The sequence below is a fragment of the Neomonachus schauinslandi genome, chromosome 16, assembly GCF_002201575.2.
Source record: "Neomonachus schauinslandi chromosome 16, ASM220157v2, whole genome shotgun sequence".
Taxonomy (NCBI): Eukaryota; Metazoa; Chordata; class Mammalia; order Carnivora; family Phocidae; genus Neomonachus; species Neomonachus schauinslandi.
Genome location: NC_058418.1, coordinates 6,453,113 through 6,474,541, shown reverse-complemented (window position 1 = coordinate 6,474,541; position 21,429 = coordinate 6,453,113). Strand labels below are relative to the sequence as shown.

Here is a 21,429-nt window from a genome sequence, read left to right as displayed (position 1 = left end):
CCGACCTCACCTGGCCTCCTTATCACACCCTCCAGTCCATCTACATGTGCCCCTAGGGTCTTTCTGTACCCAGAGCTGACCCTGCCTTTCCTCTGCTCCCAGTCCTCCCGTGGCTCCCCAGTGCCCTCAGGACAGAGTCCTTAGCTTGGTGTTCTGCGTGATTGGTCACTATTGACCTTTCCATGCCAACCCTACCTTACCCTTTCTCCCCACACATGTCAGCACAGAGACCTTCAGGACACACCTAATAGGTCACTTTCTGGCCACTCCCAGGTCTCCAGCTATTTAAATTGGGTCCTCATATCCTCCGTTATAGCAGAGTGATATTTCTATTCAGAGAACTTTCACAGCTTGTGAAATTGTTTAATATCATCCTCTCCCACTAGACATAAAAACCATTACTCCCGGCCCCTGGGACAGTGTCTGACACCCAGCAGTGACCTGATAAATATTTAATGAAAGGATGGATGGGGGCGCCTGGGTGGCTCAGTCGTTAAGCGTCTGCCTTCGGCTCAGGTCATGATCCCAGGGTCCTGGGATCGAGCCCCGCACTGAGCCCTGCATCAGGCTCCCCGCTCAGCGGGAGGCCTGCTTTTCTCTCTCCCACTCCCCCTGCTTGTGTTCCCTCTCTCGCTGTGTCTCTGTCAAATAAATAAATAACAAATCTTAAAAAAAAAAAAAGGATGGATGGACAAGGGAATAAATCAATGAACAAATGCCTTATGCTCCCCTCTCCTATACACACCTTTACCTAAGCTGTATCCTTGGCCTGGGATATTCTCCCCACGTATCTTCACTCCCACTCCACCCAGCACCTTGCTATTTCCCACTCATCGCTTAGAAACAACCTCTACCAGGAAGCCCAATGGAGCCCCTCATTTTGAGGCAGAGGCCCCTTCCTCCAAGTCCCACATGGGAATGTTTCTCTCTCAGGCTCTAATGGCCTACTGTGCACCTGTTCCAGTCAAGTGCTAGCCCCCAGTGTCCAGGAGAGGGAGGCACGGGCTGAATGTGTCAATGAACAAGCCGACTGATAATCTAGGACCCAGTGCACCATCCCCTGGACGGGAGCCGGCAGCTTCTAGGTACATACCAGCCGGCAGGCCATCTGGAACACAGACTTTACCGACATTACATGCTTTGGGTTGTCATCCAGGGCTGACTGAAGGCTCCTCCCCAGCATGGGAAACACCAAGAACCTGGAAGATAGGAGCATCCCAGGAGGTGGGAGAGATGACCACGGGAAGGGGCAGAATACAGGCCACCGAGGCTGGACTCTGGCTGGGTGGCTCTAAGGTCCCAGTCACGGGCAAGACCAAGGGTTCCTGATGGTGAGGGGATCAGCCTGGCTCAAAGCCGGGGAGAAGGAAGCCACAGCATCCCCAGAACATGACACAGAGAGAAAAAATGGGACCAGCGAGGTGGCTGGCAAGTGAAGCGACTCACCTGTACTTGTCCTGGTGAATACCAAAACCGACACAGGTGGGGACGGCCAGTAGGGGGACTGCGTTCAGCTTCTTCCACTTGTTCACTGCGGGAGGCAGGGGAGCGAGAGATCAGAGCACCCTGGTCCCAGGGCCCACGGCCCGTTCTCAGGGCAGAATCAGAGAGTGCCTGAGCCCAGGCCAGACTGTCAGGCTCCTGGTCAGAGATGCCACCTCTGTGGGTGGGTGACAGTGGGGTGGTGACAGGGGGTGCATCACTGACCTCTGACTGTAACCCACATCTGCAAGGGACAGGGGGTGAGCCCAGCCGAAAGCATATACAAATCTGGCATGCAAGGGACAAGGACAACAGAGTGACCTCTGAATTCACGTGTATCATTAGTAAGGTCAGGAAATGTCTCAACGGGTCATGGCATTAATCAGAGGTCTGCCCGTCTCCCAGGATCTCAGTTGGATGGTAGAGAGCCAGTGGTGTGCTGATAAAAGTTTAATGACTGGCTGTCCAGGGAAAAACAGCGCTGACTGCTCGTGTTTGCCGATTTTTGTGGTGTGAACACTTCCCACCATGGCCCATTTCAGGCCATGGATCTGAGATCACAGATTGTGGAGCTGGGAGAGACACCAGCACGCCATCATATGGTATTTTCGCCAAGCAGATACAATGGATGTGAGCAATGGATGAGGTCTGTGTTCCAGATGGCCTGCTGGCTGCTACGTACCTGGACAAACAATTAGGAAGTGAAGAGTTTTGAGGATCTGAATATTTACTATTGATCTTAACATAATGTATTTGATTGTAAGTTGATGTAGTTAATTTTAAATAATGAGTCTGTTTAGCGACTGCCTTGTGGTCCTGAAAATCGAACGCTTGGCTCTCCAGAGCTGGTACAGTTGGCCTCAGCCCGTGCTGTCTGTCTTCTGAGGCCTAAGGCCTGACGGGTGACGGGGCACATCTGGGCCTGTAATGTCATCCCCACCTTTCCCACCCCTTCAGGGGGAAGCTAGCTGTTCTGACCAAGCTAGTAGCCCCAACTCTCTCCCCCTTTTCCCATTTCCCTGCAGAATACCTTGCAAAGGCTTGGCGGCCCGCTGGAAGAAGTTCTGCTCGTTGAACAAGCGCCCATCCTTGGCATCCTAGTTGGGAATGGCAGGGGGAGAAGGCTGTCACAGCGGAAGTTCTTAGACAAGGTCGTCACTAGCCACGCATCATCCCAGGTTAATGCCAGCAACCGCCACCATGACCCCCACATCAGAACCAAATTCCCTAGGGTGCTGCATGTGAACACATGATCTCCCACTGCCCAGATTCCTCTTCTTTTATGCTAGGATCCGCAAGTTTTCCTAGGCATGTGGCCTTCAGCTAGAAACTACATTTCCCAGCCTCCCTTGCAGTGAAGAATGACCCTATGACCAACTTCTGCTCTATAGAGATGTAAGCAGATGAGATGTGGGCGGCTTTCGGATTATGCCCTCAAAGGGCTGGGCATGCTCTCCCTTTCCTCTTCTGTTCCAGTTGGCTGGAATGCAGAGGAGATGGCAGGAGCTGGGGCAGCCACCTCAGCCCGTGAAATGGAGGTTATACACGAGTGGTACAGCTGGCTTCTTAAGAGGACAGGGTTAAAGAGAGCTAGGTTCAAATCTCAGCTCTGCCATTCACTCCTTCTTTGTACAAAGCACCTATTATGTGCTGAGTATTCTACTGGCATTGGAGATACAGCAGTGAACAAAGCAACTTGCATGCTGCGTGCCCCTGGGCACATGATCAGGTCCCCATTTCCTCATCTGTTAAATGGGGGGAGCTAAAAGTAACTACCTCCCAGGCTTGCTTGTAGACTCAGCCCAGGGCTGGGCACAGAACAGGCTCTCTCTCTCTTTTTTAATTTTTTAAAATTTTATTATTCTTATGATTATTTTTTCAGAACAGGCTCTCAACAAGCAGGTGCCATTACTCATCTGCGAGCCTGGCTCCAGAGCCCACTCACGCAGCCCCGTCTAGGGCCATGGCGGTGGGGCACCAGGACTGGCTGCCCCGGTGTTTGGGAGGGGGGGAGTGAGAAAATCTGAATAAATGAAGGGAAGAAAATAAAAGTTACCCGTAAGTCCAGCTCTCAGGGATAATGATGAGGCTACTAACCAGGACGATACAGTCTTATTAGACTATGATGAGGGATGCGACTCGCCCGCCTGGCTGCTCTCTTTCTTGGTTGGTTGGTTTTCCCTTTGGGCCCCCCTCGAGTGCATGTTTCCTGTGTGCTAAGGTTGTGCATGATTTCACAGACTCCTCAAGTGCGGGGACCCCATCTGATTGCTTGTCTGATGGGCCCCATCACCCAGCACAGTGATATATAGTAGATGATCAAGAAATACACACTATGAGACAGATAGGCAAGTGGGGCACACAATGTGGATATTGGGGCTCCCTCGCCCAGATGAGGAAACTCGGCCCCAGGAGGGGAGAAGGCACTTGCCCAGACTGCACAGCCAGACAGCACCAGAACCAGGGCGCGGGGTGGACCTCGTGGCAGCTTCCGAGGCCCTCAGTGATAAAGAACCTGAGGCTGGAGGGAGATGTGCCGGGCCCAAGGTCCCACTGCCCCCCCGCAGGCCAAGGCAGGGCTCTGCAGCCTGTGCCAGCCCTCAGAGAGGCCCGGAGGTTGAAGGTGCCCAAGCCCCAGGCCCTCCCCCTTGGCACCGCCCCGGGGGATACTCACGAGTTTAAGCGAGAATGTCTGTTTCTGACTTGACTTGCAGGCGAAGGTGGAGATAGCCTCAGCTGTGGGTGGACAAAACGAGCCAAGTTATTATCTACAGGGAAGACAAGAGTCATGGTCCTCAAACTTCCTGGTAATGAGTGGCACTTCTGTTTCTCTGGTTCCCTTGGGGTCAAGTGTATTCTTGGCTTTCAAGACCCCTTCCTTCCTATTTTCTTTTTCTTTTTTTTTTTTTTAAAGATTTTATTTATTTATTTGACAGAGATAGAGGGAGAGCACAAGTAGGCAGAGCGGCAGGCAGAGGGAGAAGCAGGCTCCCCGCCGAGCAGGGAGCCCGATGCGGGACTCGATCCCGGGACTCCAGGATCATGACCTGAGCCGAAGGCAGCCGCTTAACCGACTGAGCCACCCGGGCGCCCCCCTTCCTATTTTCAAACAGGTTCTTGTTTTTTTTCTTTGTTGATATTCAGCTACATAAAAAAGGTTATTGACGAGAAGGCCCGACTGCTCTCCTTGGAAAGACTTGCTTACAAGGGTGGCCCTTGGCTGGTGTCTGGGACCCTGGGTCTGAGGAGGGATCCAGCATTCTCTAACAATAAGAGGGGCCCCCTGTGCCCAAACTATCATGCTGAACAGCTGCTTTCCTTCTGGGAGTCTAGAATTTTGGTACGTTCCAGGCATGGTGCGCCTATGTGGCCAGCTCTCAGTAAAAACCCTGGGTGCTGAGTCTCTCAGGAGTATCTCTGGTAGACATACTACACGTGCTGTCACACCTCCTTGCGCAGCCTGTGTGACTCCATGGGGAGAGGACTCCTGGAAGCTGGTGCTGGTCTCCCCCAGACTTCATGTGTCTTTCCCCCCATTGCCTGTGCTCTGTGTCCTTTTGCTGCAATGAATCGTGGCATGAGAACAGCTACGTGCTGAGGCTTGTGGATGGGTCCTCTCTGTGAATAACTGAGCCTGGGGGGTGGTCCTGGGGACCCCCAACACACCAGCTTTTTGCATTTGTCTACACATATGGAGAAGTACAGATGCAGATCCCCTGCGAGGAAGGGCTTGTTGCCCCAGCCCCGCCCACCCAGGGAGCGCCATCACAAGTAGCCTTCAGTCCCTCAGTGGTCCACTCAGCTGCAATCCCGGGGTGGCCCATATCCAACAGGTTTTCAAGGGGGATATAAAGGCCCAGCTGTGTTGGCCAGACACAGAACCATGCTGAAGGACCACTCCCACTCCAGAGTCCTGTGGGGCCGGCTGAGGCTATAGGGCTGGGCTGCACCCACCATCCACCTCCTTCTTCCCCTCTGCCTCATAAACACTCTGCACGTTCGTCCCATTCTGTTCAGTTACCAACCCCATGCTAAGTGTGGGCTTTACACAGATGGTTTCCGTTTAAGGTCTACTACGATGTTATTATTACTGCGCTCACTGTCGTCAACGCCACCTGCTGGAGTAGATGAGAGAGGCGGGTCAGAGAAGCCAAGGGACACACTGGGCCACCAACTCTCTGTGTGACTTCGCACGAGGTGCTAGACCTCTCTGGGCCTCTACTGCCACGTCTGTGAAATAGGAGTGATGAAGCCTGCCCCCGGGGTTGGACGCAAGGGTGCAGACGGGCCAGCAGGAACGATCACGGTAGGGGCTGAGTGCGCATCATAGCTAGCTTCTTCCTTCAAACGCACCACTCGATGAACCCACCAGCCAGAGCCGAGCACCAAGCCTGGCTCACAGGGAGTGCTCAATGTGTGGCAGCTCTCAAAATATCGTAAGTAGCACAAGGGCCCACCGCCACTGAGTGGCAGAGCTGGCTCCGCCTCGCTCATCCAAAGCCCATGAGCTGAAACACTATAGTCCATCCCCGCGGCTGAGTCCTCACTCCTTTCTCTCGTCTTTCCTACTCCTTAATCATCCAGGTTGGTGTTGTCTAGGATGCTGAGCTGACAGACAGGGAGGTGACAGTTACCCATCCTCACTCTCAAGAAGCACTGGTTGGAGCAGGGTTGGAGCCCAGGGTTTACAAATTCAGGGCCAAGGGTGACCTGAGTCCAGTCTATAAGAGGGAAATGTGTCAAGGGCTCAGATCTCAGGGTACAGAGGGGTGCTTTCCAGCTACGAGAAGCGGGCTTGGGGAGATCGTCAGCAGGTGTCTGGAGCTCACTGTGGCACCTCTCACGAATACTAACCCTGCTCAGAGTTCCCGCACGGGCGGGTGACAGGTACACGCCTGACGCTCAGAAGCAAGCAGGAAGAGCTGGTAACTTAAATACGATCCCCTGCACTACTCTGCAGATCATGAAGGGCTTTTCTCTTCCGCTCCTCTAACTGGCCCTCCTGCCAATAGCCCGGGGTGCTAGCTAGGCCATTCCCGTTATAGAGGGGAGCCAACGGAGGCCCAGGAGGGGCAGTGCGCTTGGCCAATGGCTCCTGCAGGGCCTGGCTTTCAACCCAGAGCTCCAGACTCTGTGACCTAGGGAGACCCCTGTCTCATGCACATCTGATACATGGAAAGTCCCTACGTGCTCCCAATGCTGCAAGGGCGTAGCAGGCGAGCAGGTGGAAGCCCCTGACTGCCAGAAGATGAGCGATTTTGAACCTGGAGCGAGAAAGCTGCTCTGGGATCCATCATGACCAGAACAGCGACAGGAAGCACTTTACTGTGCTTGCTGCTTTCCTGTGCATTGGTCCACCCATGTAGCTTTCCCAACAACGACCCTGCGAGGTCAGTACTATTTTTTTTTTAAGATTTTATTTATTTATTCATGAGAGACAGAGAGAGAGAGAGAGAGAGAGAGAAGCAGGAGAAGCAGGCTCCCAAGGAGCAGGGAGCCCGACGCGGGACTCGATCCCAGGACCCCGGGATCACGACCTGAGCTGAAGGCAGCCGCTTAACCGACTGAGCCACCCAGGCGCCCAACACGTTTTTTTTTTTTTTTAAAGATTTTATTTATTTATTTGAGAGAGAATGAGATAGAGAGAGAGCATGAGAGGGGGAGGGTCAGAGGGAGAAGAAGACTCCCCGCTGAGCAGGGAGCCCGACGCGGGACTCGATCCCGGGACTCCAGGATCGTGACCTGAGCCGAAGGCAGTCGCTTAACCGACTGAGCCACCCAGGCGCCCTCAAATAAATAAATCTTTAAAAAAATAAAATAAAATCACAGCGCTTCCACCTGACGGTTAGCAACTGATGGAGTCTCCCCATAGCTGGAGGCATGTTTGGGATGGCCTGACTCAGTGGGTCTCAGTCACTCTCAGTGGGCATCCGACAGTGCCTGGAGATAGTTTCGGTTGTCACAATAGGGGGAGGGGAGGGGTGTTACTGGTGTCCAGTGGTTTTTCTAGTGGTGTCTAGCGGTTCTCCCAAACTGTTCTGGGGAGATAGGGAGGATGACATCATAACTCAGGAGCTGACAAGGAAAAGAGTGCCAACTCACAGGGCTGCACGAGTAAGGGAGTAAGATGAGCTGATTGGTGGGATGAACTGAGGACGGGGCACAGAGTGGGTCAACAGTGTCAGCGGCTGTGAAAAAAAAAAATCCCAATTCTGGCTGCTGTTGTTGTTTAACTGTTACTGTTTTTTGTGTTGTTTTTTTTTTTTTTAAAGATTTTATTTATTTGACAGAGAGAGAGATAGCGAGAGCAGGAACACAAGCAGGGGGAGTGGGAGAGGGAGAAGCAGGCCACCCGCAGAGCAGGGAGCCCGATGTGGGACTTGATCCTGGGACCCCAGGATCGTGACCTGAGCCGAAGGCAGACGCCCAGCGACTGAGCCACCCAGGCGCCCTAACTGTTACTGGTTTTAACTACAGAACATAAAACTGCACCACTTCTTGACTGGTGCAAGCTGGCAGAGGAGAAAGGCGATGTGCCCGGGGGTGACTCGGCCCTGGGACACATGCAAACGCGCTCCGCAGCCCTTACGAGCCCTGCTCCCCACCCCAACAGTGGCCCATGCCCATCTGGCACTTCCAAATCAAAGATTTCTGAGCAAAATCCAGATTTCTGGCCTTTCCTGCAAACTCGGAAGATCTCGGAGCCAGATCTCCGGCTGGTTATTGACATCTCCGGGACTCCTGTCCCTCCTCTAGGCCACGGGGACAGTGACAGTGCTGGTGTCCACCATGAGTTAGGAAGTACAAAGACAACACTCACGGCAGCACTAGTCTTCACGGCCCAAAGCGGGAACAATCCACACGTCCGCCAACCAACCGGTAAATGGGGAAACCGAACACGATACACATACACCAAGTATCGTTCAGCCACAAGGCGGAATGAAGTTCCGAAAGACGCTATGATGTGGACGGGCCTTGAAAACATCATGCTGGGGGAAAGAAGACAGATGCAAGATCTGAAACGTCCACAACAGAGAAACCCAGAGAGATAGAGGACAGTTAGCGGATGCCCGAGGCTGGGACGAGAGGGACGGGGAGCGAGTGCTTTGGTACAGGGCTTCCTTTCGGGGTGATGGGAATGTTCTGGAACGAGATACGAGTGATGGCTGCACAGCATCATGAATGGACTATATCCCACTGAACTGCAGACTTTAAAATCGTCAATTTCATGTTATGTGGCTTTTATCTCAATTAAAAAAACGACAAAACCTCCCACAAAGCACTTAGAGCACAGTGTGGCCTTGAATAAGCACTTGATAAACATTGGGTTGGTTAATACTAATACTTCCAGCACAGCTCTTTTTTTCTTCATTGTAACAAGGTGTCTGACTCGTTTTTTAATGTTTGAGGACACCAGCCTCTAAACCAGGTCCTGCCTCTTCCTCTCGGACCCCACATCTGGGCAGGCTGATAAGCAAGCCTGGGGGGTGGGGGTGGGGCTCCCTCCTTGGCTGCTGGTGGGAGATGCAAATCATGGGAGGCCCTGGCCCCAGAGCAGGAACCCTCACTCTGGCCCCACCCCTTAAACAAATAAAAACCCAAACCAGGCGCCTTTCCTTCCTCTCCTCAGTGGGGTGAAGAACTGCTTTCCCCCAGAAACCTCAATTATGCAAGCAATTAGTCACGCATATCCTCCATCACCACTCTCAACATTCAAACCAAATTTTAGGGGGAGGGGGTTCCACGCCGCCTCTGCAGGACAGACAGAACACTCATCATCATCCTTTTCAGCCACCCTGGGCCTGCACTCCCCCACGACGAAGGTGGAGGTGGGGAGTGCCTCTTTACACAGGGCACAGGCTTTCCAGTTGGCCACAGTCCCCACCATTCCCAATTGTTCGTTCTCGGACTCCTGCACACATTTACCCTACCTGCCCAGCCCCCGTGGGTGGGTAGCTCTGCAGTCCCAAGTCTACAAGAAAGCTGTCCAGAGGCAGGTCTGCAGCTGGGAGATGGCTTCCATTTCCATTCTCAAAAAGGTGTTCCCCTCCCCTTGCCCTGGCTCAAAGACACCCCGGCCGAGCCCAGTGTCTGCCGGCCTGCGGACAGTGTACCTTTATAGAGAATGCCCTGGTCGTCCCTGGTCTGGAGGGGTCCCAGCTTCCAGTGCCGCCCACTCTTGTCTGTCACCACCGTCCCTGTGGGCAGAGCCTCAAGTGAGGTAGTCACCCGGCTCCGCTTCAGTGTCTGCGGGCTTTGCTTGGTCGCCTGTGGGCTTCGCTTGGTTGCCTGTGGGCTTCTCTTGGTCGCCTGCGGGCTTCGCTTGGTTGCCTGTGGGCTTCGCTTGGTCGCCTGCGGGCTTCGCTTGGTCGCCTGCGGGCTTCGCTTGGTCGTCTGCGGGCTTCGCTTGGTCGCCTGTGGGCTGCTTTTGGGGGTTGGGGGTCTGCTCCAGGACCCTGCAGGAGGATGGTCAGAATAAAGAAAAAGCAGCATCCAGGAGAGAAAAGTTGGATGGGTAATAGGACAATGCTTGTCATACAGTTCATTTATTCATTTGCTCATTCAACACATGCTTCCTGGGACCTTTCATGAGTCAGGTCCTTGTGTGATAAAGCTGGAGATCCAGACATGACTCAGACCTGGGCCCTTCCCTTGGGAGCCCCTAATTTGGTCGGGGAGTCTGACCTGGACACAGCTGGTCAGAACTGAGTCTGAAACAGGGCAGTAAAGAGGAATATGAGAGACTGATAATGCCTTGAGAAGTCAAGAGAGGCTTCTAGGAGGAGGGGACATTTGAGTTGGATCTTGTTGGATGAGCAGAAGTTTACCAAGGGGAAAAAAGACATTCCAGACATTCAACCAAAGACATCCTGAAACAGGACCTGGCCTTGTGCTGAGTATAAAGAAGGTTCGGAAATTTGTTAGACAGAGACCCTGCCCTTGAGGGGCTCCCAGGCTGGCAAGAGAATGGGATGGCATGGTGAGGAGAGAGGTGTGGACACAAGAAACGATATTATCTACTCCATTCCTCCCCCCACCATCCACCCAAGGCACAGAACAGCAAGAGGCAGAGGGGTCTGGAGCATAACAAGGGATGGAGGGGAGGCACCGAGGGCTGTGACTTTAGATCCAAGGGCCCCCTACAAAGGAGATGGGCACATGGTCCTCAAGACTCCCATGCTTGCTGGCTGGCACCAAGCCTATGCAGATGAGTCTACCTGGTCTCCGCCCATGCAGGACTTTCAGTCCATCAAGTGAGGCAGAAAGGATGAGGGTCCAGGCGGGGTAGGGGATCCCTGAGCAGGGGAACAAAGCCCCAAACTGTCCAACAACCCACCTTTTCCCCATTGAGTCAGGCCAGATTGACCCCAACTCTCACCTTTGGATCTCACAGTACCTTTAGACCCAGAACTGTCACCAACCAAGCAGCAGGATGATGAGGGGGAGGTGACAGAGCTGGACCATTTCACTTTCTTGGAAGGGATTTCAGGACTGGCACTGCTCTGTCTCCTTGAGCCTAGAGGAAGGGAGATCGGATGTAGACTGGGATTACAAAGGCCTTTTCCAGGAACCTCTAAACCAAGAACCCTGAGGGCACATTTGACCACTCTCTTCCCTCTGACCCTAGAGTCAAGCCTTGCTTCTCCTGTCACCTAAATATCTAAGCAAACTGTCCCTTCATTTTAGTTATGTTTTTTTCCTCCTTGGGTCTTGGTGTCTCTTGTGTGTCTTTTATTGCTTTGTCATTCTGCTCTCTACTAGGCAATTTCTTCGAACCTATCTTCCACTTCACTAATTCTCCCTTCAGCTGTGTCTGGTTGGCAGTTAAACCATCCAGTGAGTTTCTGGTTGCCACAATGATGTTTGTTTTTATCATTGGAGGTTTGATTTGGTTCTTTTTCAAATTGATTTGGTTCCTTTTCAATTCTAACTTCTGCTTCTTCACTGTATTTTGAATTTCTTCTTTTATTTCTTTAAACATGTTAAATGTGTTTTGGACGTATTCTCATCTGTTAATTCTGAGGTCTCTGGTCATTGTGGGTGTGATTCTATAGTTTGTTGTTTGTCCTGACTGGCCTTCTCCTGGTGTCTTTTTTTTTTTTTTTAAGATTTTATTTATTCATTTGAGAGAGACAGTGAGCAAGCAAGAGAGCACAAGTGGCAGAGGGAGAGGGAGGGGCAGACTCCCTGCTGAGCAGAGAGCCTGATGTGGGGCTCAATCGCAGGACCCTGGGATCATGACCTGAGCTGAAGGCAGACGCCCAACCGACTGAGCCATCCAGGTGTCCTTCCTGGTGCCTTTTGATTGACTGGGAGCTCCTGCTCCTAAGAGAATTCTCTAAGGCAGAGGCAGAGGGAGAGAATCTCAAGCAGACTCTTTGCTGAGCATGGAGCCTGACTCGGGACTCCATCTCACGACCCTGAGATCATGACCTGAGCTGAAATCAAGAGTCGGATGCTTAACTGACTGAGCCACCCAGGCACCCCCTAAGGCCTGTCGTTAAAGGGTATTCCCCAAGAGAAGGTTTGCCTCTGTTGGAGAGGGGCACCCATACCTCATTGCTTTTACACTAACTTTCCCGCTTGGGTTTTTCTGGGGGCTACACATATTAGTACAAATTCTGGCCCCAAACTGGTGAGGATGTGAGTTCTTGGTTAGGAATTCTCAGAAAGGACATTCTTCCATCTTTCACTCACAACCAAGGCTGAGACAGACAAATGTCTTCACCAACTTTCTCTGTGGAACTTTTGTTGTTGTTGTTGTTCCAGTTTACCCACTGAGGAGTCCCGGATTTTAAGTTTTCCAATCTCACCTCTTGCACTGTTCAGGCCATAAGTTTTGTCTCTTATACTCCATTAAAACCCAGGCTCGAAACCACCAGTGCCTGGAGAACAGTCCAGGACCACCACCATCCATGGCACACACTCAGCCCCGTGGGTCTGTGTTTTCTTACTGTTTCTCGTTTCTGCGGAATTCACTCACTGAGTGATAGGACCCACTCAGCCCTGCTTTTCAAAACAGATACTTTATATTTTATCCAGCATTTTGTGGTGTGCTGAACTTTAAGGGGCTTTTGACGATCATTTAGTCTGCCATATTACTAAAAACAGAAGTCGTCTTTCAGTTGCTGCTAACTTAACTAGCATGGCTGGTTCCTGGACTGCTGGAATGAATGGCTTCCGAACTGGTTTCTCCTCTTTCTTTCTTCCTTTTTTTTTTTTTAGAGAGAGCGAGCATGCGAGTGCAAGTGTGGGGAGGGGCAGAGGGAGAGAGAGAATCTTAAGCAGGCTCTGCACCGAGTACGGAGCCCAACACGGGGCTCCATCTCACAACCCTGCCATCATGACCTGAGCCAAAATCAAGAGTGACACTTAACTGACTGAAGCACCCAGGCGCCCCCACTTCCCACGTTCCAGAGAGGTCTTTTCAAAATACAATCATATTGTATCTCTCACTTGGTAGAAACCCTCCACCGACTACATCAGTGATTATTAACCTTACCCACGGTCTACATAGCCCTGCCTGTCTACCCCCAGTCAAGATGTCTGTCTGTATTTTTCCAACATGCATGACTCCTCCCACCACATGGCCTTTGCCTTTACCATGCCCCAATGCCTGGAACTCTTGTGACTCCTTCCCCTCGACCCCATTCTTCACTTACCTAACTTTTATCATCCCTTGGTCTTGGCTTAAATGTTACCCACTGAGGGAGGCCTTCCTTGATCCCCCCAGAAACAAAGCTCCCTTATGTGGGTTCCACGGTCCATCCATTTCCCTTCTGTTATCATATGCTCTCCTGGTAGGTGCCTATTCAACGTCTGTTTGCCCTACTGGCTTCCAAAAGCTCTGAGAAACCAGACACCGGGTACGTGTCATGTGTGTTACTACCTCCCTGGGACAGACAGCACCTAAGTACACAGTAGGCGGTCCATGTATATTTGTTGCCTGATGACTGGGTGAATGAATAATGAACTGAGTCCTAGGTTGGCATTAAAGAAGGCTGTGGTTAAAACTCAGGCTCTGGGGGCACCACTGGTTAAGTGTCCAACTCTTGGCTTCGGGTCAGGTCATGATCTCAGGGTCGTGAAATCGAGTCCTGAGTCAGGCTTTGTGCTCAGCAAAGAGTCTGCTTGAGATTCTCTCCCCCTGCTCATGCTTGTGCGAGCTCTCTCTCTCCCTCTCTGAAATAAATAAATAAATCTTTAAAAAAAAGCCCTCAGGCTCTGAACTCAGTGAAGGTAAATACTGTTGGCAGCTGTCTGGAATGCAGATAAAATATTGGAGATGAAGAGCCATCTTGAAAACTCAAGGCAATAAGCATGGGGGGGGGAACCCATCTCCTCAGGATGGCTGAGTAGAAAGACAGGAGGACCCTGGGTCCCTTGTGGCATCACAGGGACACCATTCCTCCACTGGACTGGTCCCTGCAGACTTTTTTAGTATGAAAAAAATAAACCCATTCTTTTTTTTTTAAACTCTTGAGGAAGCATTTTTCTGTTACTTGCAGCCAAATGCAATCTCAAATGATAAAATGTCATGTATGCCGACTTCCTTCTGTGGCCTTCAGACAAGTAAACTCACTTTGATTTTACAATGCAGGACCTGTGGTTGGGCTTCCCATTGGCCAGGACCTACAGCTGATATTTCATTCATTCAGTCCATCAATCAGTGAGATTTCTCAGCACCCAACTCTGCCAGGTCTTGGGTGCCAAGCAAGACAGCAGTGAGAGGTGAAGGACGGACGGACCAGGAGGTGGCAGAAGTGGGCTGACTGGGCATCGATTTTGAAGGGAGAGTGGACAAGATTTGCCAGAGGGCTGAAGTTGTGGGGTGGAAGAGAAAGAGGACTGAAGGATAATGACTGCAGGGTCTGGTCTAAGAAACTGGATTACCACTCCACGACTCAAAGTCTACAGAAGAGACAGACAGGCAGGCGGCACTCACATCAGGAGCTCAGCTCTGGGCATGTGTGGAGATGCGTATGGGACACACAACAGGTGTTGCAGGCAATCTGATATGCACATATGAACCTGGATTTCAGGGGAGGAGTCCAGGCTGGAGACAGAAACGTGTGAGTTGTCAACTTGAAAACCACGAGGCCAATCAGATGCCAAGAAACTGAGTGTAGAACAGAGCCTGAGTCCTGGGCAGCTCCGGGATCAATGCAGGGTCAGACAGCCTGCAAAGGCGACTGTCCTCCCTCCCCAAATGCACGCGCGCACACACACACACGCACTCATCATCCCTCAGAGGCCTGGTTCTTACCTTGGCAGGATGATGTAATCGGTCTGACAAGGGTCTGGGGCCTTTCATGCTCAAAACATGGCTCAGACAAAGGTTTTCCGCAGTAGGGGCAGAATCTGAATGCTGCTTCCATACTTTTGCCACAGTCTGGACAGAAGGTGATCATGCTAGGAAACAATGGGTGGAGGGAGGGAACAGGAAGCTGAAAGCGAAACTGAATGCACCACCAGTGAGTCATCTGAGCTCCCCGAAGTGACGAGATTGCAAGAGGGAGGTAAGTTATCCCGTTGAAACAGACTCTCTTAGGAAGTGGCCACTTCGGAAATGAGTTCCTGCCCACCGCATCCGGCCTCTAGCCACGCATCTCTCCCTCGTGGCCCAGGGCGGGTAAAAAGCAGAAAAATGCAACGTGAAATTGCAGGTTTCACAGGAGACACGGGAATGCCTCGGAGTCCACGGAAGTCATGCAGGAGATTTGCTCCAGTCACGGGAGCACGGAGGGTCTCCCGCCATTATCCGTGATGTTCATTTTTTGAAACACACGATAGGGATCAGAGAGACAGCGAACGTTCGCCAATCAGCCACATGCTCCCCTACACTTCCCGGGCTCCCCCTGCCCCCACCCTGCAGTTAGATTGGGGCCACGTGACTAGTTCTGGCCAATGGCGTGTGAATGGAAGTCACTTCCAGCTGAGGCAGTTAAGAGCTGGACGGCCTCCTCCGTCCGCCTGTCCACAGCATGGAGGCCTCTGGGAGCCACATGCTCCGGGTGGCATAGCTGCAAGATGGAAGAGGGTGGCCTGGTCCACACTGGAATCTCATGATCAGCAAATGAACTTATGTTGCATGAAGCCACCAGGACTTTACAATCTGTTAAAGCTATACAGCCCGTCTTATCCTGACATACTTAGACACATTATCCTCTAGGCCTTGCGTGTCTCTGGAATATTTCCTAATACTTGTAAAAATCAAAACCAAAGTCACACACAGAGCCCATTACAAATGAGGACAGGGCAGGAGTATTCATTTGCTTGGACTGCCGTCCCTAAACACCACCCACTGGGTGGTTTCAATGACAGGAATTTATTTTCTCAGAGTTGTTTTTTCTTTTTTTTTAAAGATTTTATTTATTTGACAGAGAGAGACACAGCGAGAGAGGGAACACAAGCAGGGGGAGTGGGAGAGGGAGAAGCAGGCTTCCCACCGAGCAGGGAGCCCGATGCGGGGCTCGATCCCAGGACCCTGGGATCATGACCTGAGCCGCAGGCAGACGCTTAACTGAATGAGCCACCCAGGCGCCCCTATTTTCTGAGTTTTGGAGGCTAGAAGTCTGAGATCAAGGTGTGAGAATGGGGCGCCTGGGGGCTCGGTTGGCTAAACATCTGCCTTCAGCTCAGACATGATCCTGGGGTGCCGGGATTGAGCCCCGCATCCAGCTCCCTGCTCAGCGGGGAGTCTGCTTCACCCTCTCCCTCTGCCCCTCACCCCTGCTCATGCTCTCTCTCTCAAATAAATAAATAAATAAATAAAATCCATGGCAGTTTTAAGTGGCTTTGCTTTGTGTGGAATTTTCCCAAGTGCCAAGTGCCTTGGCTAAAGACGGCCTCTAGGATGGGGCAAGAGCCTAACTCAGTGACCCTGCCACGCCCATGATAACCTTCCTCCTGGGAGTGAAGTCTGAGAGCAGGAACATCGAGTAGATGGAACAGGAGCAAGCTGTGGGTGGTGAAAAGGCCTTAAGGGGCATGTCCCTGAGGGGATGGTACCTTTTATGGGGTCACAGTCTGGCCCTCAGATTCACTGGGCTGGCAAGTCCATCTTAACAGTATCCTGTAAGTGAATAAAAGTGGAGAGGTTGACTCAGGCCCACTTCACATATGAGTGGAAGATAATGGTTACTGTTTATTGATCATTGGCGACATAGCCAGCATGTGCTAAGTTCATTCATTCATTCATTCAGTAATCATTCACTGAACTCCTGATATGTGCTAACCACTGAGGATACAGCAGCGAAGGCAACAAACAGACTCTTGACCTGAGAAAGTTCACATTCTAGTGGCAGAAAAGGAAATTAATAAACAAATGAGCAACTGTTTAATAGGTCAGATGAAGGTAGTGCTATAGTCAACACTCAAGAAATATGGATGCAAGAAGGGAGTCTCAAAGTGAAGTCACCTGTCCAAGGTCACATGGCTAGGACTTAAACCCAAGGCTCCAACACTCAGGGGTCTTTATCATCCATTCACCCATTTATTTTATTTATTCAACAAATATTTACTGAACATCTGCTATGTGTTAAGAATTGCATCCCTCTGGGGCGCCTGGGTGGCTCAGTCGTTAAGCGTCTGCTTTCGGCTCAGGTCATGATCCCAGGGTCCTGGGTTCGAGCCCCACATCGGGCTCCCTGCTCAGCGGGAAGCCTGCTTCTCCCTCTCCCACTCCCCCTGCTTGTGTTCCCTCTCTCGCTGTGCCTCTCTCTGTCAAATAAATAAATAAAAATCTTTTTAAAAAATTAAAAAAAACAACTTTAAAAAAAAAATTGCGTCCCTCCTAGAATACCCTCAGCCACAGCACAGCAAAAGAGCTAAGGGCTGGACTCCACCTCCCCGCAGGAGGGACAGGTGTCCAGATGACCAGGATTCGCCTAGGCCCCGCCCTCCAAAGCAACCAGGGATGACATAGTGCCAAGGAGGGGCATCTGTCAAGCTCCCCACTAGCTCCGCCCACCTCCGTCGTAGTCACGACTACCAAGAGCCCACAGTGGCTTGCAGGGGTCGCAAGGGTAGGTCGCTTATCCCGGCGACCAGAAGTTTCTTTCATCGAGACCCCAGTCCCCGGGGACTCTGTCTCCCAGAAAGGATCGTGCTGGCGTCACAGGCACCGCAACTGGACTGTGGTTAGTGGATCGGGAGACCTCCTCCTGCTCCGCCTCACTTTCCCCTCACCTCTGAACTCTGTTAGCGGGATGGGGAGCCAGACGTCCGCGGCCAAATTCTCCGACCCTTCCCGGAGAGTAGGACTCACCTTCTTAGTTGTCCCGCGCAAACTTCCGGATGGCGGAACGCGCTGCGCGCGCATCCTCCACCCGAAGGGAGGACAGCGCCCGCGCAGGCGCTGCTGACCGCCAGGCCGCCCTCGGGTCGTGCCGGGGAGGGATTATTTCCTCATCGTTCATCCCAATTCCACCCTATTTTGGAAGACTCCTGGTTCTACTGCGCATGTGCCAATTTGGAGCCAATCGTAAGGAGGGATGAACTACGAGGCATCTCTCCGCCTATCAGAGAGAGGTCATATTATCATTTTCCCCCCTCAACTCCGCCCCTTACTTCCAAGCGTCTTTTCAGGAACTGCCTTCTCAACGCGTTTCCATGGCAACCCTCTGTCGCCTTCAGGCCGGAGTGCGCTGATTAGATTGTCGTTCAACAGGGTAAAAACTGGACTACAATACCCACACGCCACCTGGTCCCGATTTTGTTTCTGCTCTATTTCCCAGAGTGCTCAGCGGAACCTGTAAGGCCGAGGAAGCGGGTGGAGATAGGAAGACAAGGGGCGGAGCCCGCACAGTCTTCTGGGAAACGGAGTCCTCGAGCTGGCGCGGAGTCTCCTGGGTGGAGTAGTTTGAGGAGATTCACGCGACGCCGGAAGTGGTTACGAGGCGCGAGTGAGAGGAGTTGGGTCAGCGTCTCCTTCCCGGCGGGAGTTGCGTCTGTTAATCCGGCGGACTGCAGTCTTCAGGTGAGGAGACGCCGAGGCTGGCGTCGCTGAGTACTCCGGGGGCTTGGGGGCCTCGTCCTTCCTGAGGGGTGACGGAATGCTCACGGGGCGATTTCGGCAAAGGGCGCGCCGTCTTGGGCGGTAGGTGTCTAGGTGAGGTCTTGAAGGCTGTCTTGTTTAGAGCCTGTTCTGGGCCGGGCTTTCGCTGAAACGGTTTCCAGTCCTCACCGGAGCCCTTGAGAGGAGCGGTTAGATTTTATTTTGAGTGAGGACTCTGAGGCCGAAGGAGGGGTTGAGTTGCTCGAAGTTGAAGCGAGGCAAATCTCGAGGGATGAATGAATGGGAGGACTTCTTCAGGAGGTCGAAGTATTTCACCTTCGAGCGCCTCCTGTGTGCCAGCTGCCGCGCTGTTCTCGGATTTCCTTCTGTCATCTCCGCAGCAGCGCTAAGTGCAGCTCCTCGCTTTTATCGGCTCCCTTGGCAGCATCTCGGGAATCACATTATTTTCAGAGTTTAGAAAGTTAAAAGGGTGCGTATTTCATAGTTAGTCAACACCCCAGAGGGATCTGGGGCAATTCTTGGAAATTGATGATTTCTGCCGGGAAAGGCGTGAATCTTCACACTATACGCATCCTGTGGCGATTCGGGTTCAGTTTTGCTGTCAGTTTATGAATAAAGTTCTGGTTTTCAGAGCTTTTTTGGTTTTTAGAATGAACAGATGCGGGACTGTGGATCTGTTTCATTTGTCCCATTTTGTACATGTGGAAACCAGGCACAGAGAGCGTGAATGATCTAGATCTAGCCATGGCCCCACACTAAGAAGCAGCAAGACTTCCCAACTCCAGGGCCCACGATTTTTCAGTCCTGTAATTGTTTGGCTCAAGTTATTCTGACAGGCTGGGTGACCTTGAGCTTCACAGTCGGGCTCCAGTTTTTTCTGTCCCATGGCTCAGAGTGTGTGAGATATGGACAGAACGTGATGTGAAAACTGTAGACGGAGGTCTCAAGCTCAGATGTCTCTGAGAGTCAGGCAGATAAGTTAAAGGAGAGAACCTGTCTGGAGGAGGGCTGTGGGGCATCAGGGAGCACTTGCCCCATCTAAGGGGGGTCGCTTTAAGTAGAAACCAACTGACAGATCAGCGGGCCAAATCTAGGATTTTTTGGACACTGGAAATATAATTTCTAAGCGAAATAAGTTTGAGGCTACTTAAAATAATTTTCTTTCAAAACCTCCTGTCTGCCAACACTGTGGGAAAAACAAAAACAAAAACAAGAAAACACCACATCTGTGGACCAAATTATACTCAAGTTGAGGCTTAACCTCCGTCATGTGAGGAAAATCACTGATGAGTAAATGTTAGCACTTACAAGTCTGCCACATTGCCTAATCTGCCATCAAAATCTGGAAAGCCCCGAAGATCATATTTTTCCATAAATTTGGTGTCCAGACCTAACTGGATAACCTTTAATTATCCCACCTAGAGTGAATATTTATACCCGTCACTCTAGAAATATCGACGTGTTCAATTACAAAATGCTGCTTGTCCCACACTACACTGTGATTTTATTTTTTATATTTATTTATTTATTTATTTTTTAGATTTTATTTATTTGACAGAGAGAGCGAGAGAAGGAACACAAGCAGGGGGAGTGGGAGAGGGAGAAGCAGACTTCCCGCTGAGCAGGGAGCCCGATGCGGGGCTCGATCCCAGGACCCTGGGATCATGACCTGAGCCGAAGGCAGATGCTTAACCGACTGAGCCACTCAGGTGCCCCTACACTGTGATTTTAAAGAAATATATTGTATATATGGTATATCACCTTCCAAAAAATCTGAAAATTTCTGAACTTCAAAGCACATCTGGCTCCAGAGGCTTAAGACTTGTGGACCCATCATTATGACAATCCTGCTGCTTTGTGATAGGGGTATTTTCATCACTCCATAGATATGTGCCGATTAGGAAGTTCACAGGGCTACCGATGTGTAAATAGCCCTATGGTACAGTGTTTTGTATATTATGGGTCATGAAAATAGCTCAGTGGGCAGTGGCCATAATCTTTTTTTTCTTTTTTTTTTTAAATGAAGTAAAATAGAAGAGACCAGAATAGAAAAGATCCTGGTACATTCTATTTTTTAAGATTCAGTATTATTTCATGAAGCTTTTGTTTAGTTATGTGTGTGAACGAGTAGTAACAGTATATATTGTGGGTCATGGTTTAAAAAAAAAAATGTTGGAGAAATCTTGCTGTTGTAGAAATAGCAGGTTTTGGAGGCCAACTCACCTGGGTGAGATCCTAGAGATGACAGATCAGAAATCCCAGAAAGGTCATCCCAGGGTTTCAATTAGACATTGTGTTCTGCCAAAAAAACGTGTAAAAGGTATCTACTGTGCTGGGCCTGAGACACAGCAGTGAGCAAGAGGGAAGGTCCCACCACCTTAATGGGCACCTCTCCCAAACATGTTATCTACTGACTGTAACAAGTGCCAGGAGCAGTTATGAAGTTGCTTTGTAGGTTCTGATGCACAGTGGAAAGGAGGGGCTGGGGTAGTTTCAGTAAATACAAAGTTGTTGTGATTCCTGCAGGGAGCCTCAGGTTCAGCCTGATCCTCCTTCCCCCCCCCCAAAGGCAGACGCCCAACTGACTGAGCCACCCAGACGCCCCCAGCCTGATCCTCCTACTTCGGGACATTTTGGGGGTTCATCCAGCATGGCCAGGGAGTCAACCCTTGGAGGAAGGGAGACTTTGCCCCAGCTCCCTTGTCCCCCCTGCAGCCCTGCCAGTGGGGAACATGGAGGGGAAGGAGAGGGAGCTTAAACGAGACCTCCAGCTGCTGGGCCGTAGTTGGCTGTGACTGAGGTGAGTTGAGGGCCCCTCTGTCCTAATCAGTCATCCCCAAAGCCTGCACAGCTGGCCTGCCTTTATTCTGGGCTCATTGTCCTCTGGTGGCCCCCAAGTGATCCTCTCTTTATACTGTCACTCCCCT

General features: G+C 51.3%; 1 protein-coding gene across 4 annotated transcripts in view; it reads right to left on the bottom strand.

The window, feature by feature from the left end:
- VRK3 (VRK serine/threonine kinase 3) overlaps positions 1–17,773 on the bottom strand; it is a 34,014-nt gene extending 16,241 nt beyond the window's left edge. Inside the window, exons 1-9 of one of the 4 annotated variants that reach the window (XM_044922089.1) lie at positions 17,674–17,773; positions 16,495–16,558; positions 14,750–14,895; positions 10,862–10,999; positions 9,597–9,938; positions 4,157–4,218; positions 2,513–2,579; positions 1,447–1,531; positions 1,094–1,199 (exon numbers count right to left, since the gene is read on the bottom strand). In XM_044922089.1, the coding sequence (XP_044778024.1) occupies positions 1,094–1,199; positions 1,447–1,531; positions 2,513–2,579; positions 4,157–4,218; positions 9,597–9,938; positions 10,862–10,999; positions 14,750–14,894 (945 nt within the window). In that variant the 5' untranslated portion in view covers position 14,895; positions 16,495–16,558; positions 17,674–17,773. The remainder of the gene's footprint in view (positions 1–1,093; positions 1,200–1,446; positions 1,532–2,512; positions 2,580–4,156; positions 4,219–9,596; positions 9,939–10,861; positions 11,000–14,749; positions 14,896–16,494; positions 16,559–17,673) is intronic. The other 3 variants (XM_044922090.1, XM_044922091.1, XM_044922092.1) reach the window with 3 other exon arrangements.
- Between the last annotated feature and the right edge of the window lie 3,656 nt (positions 17,774–21,429).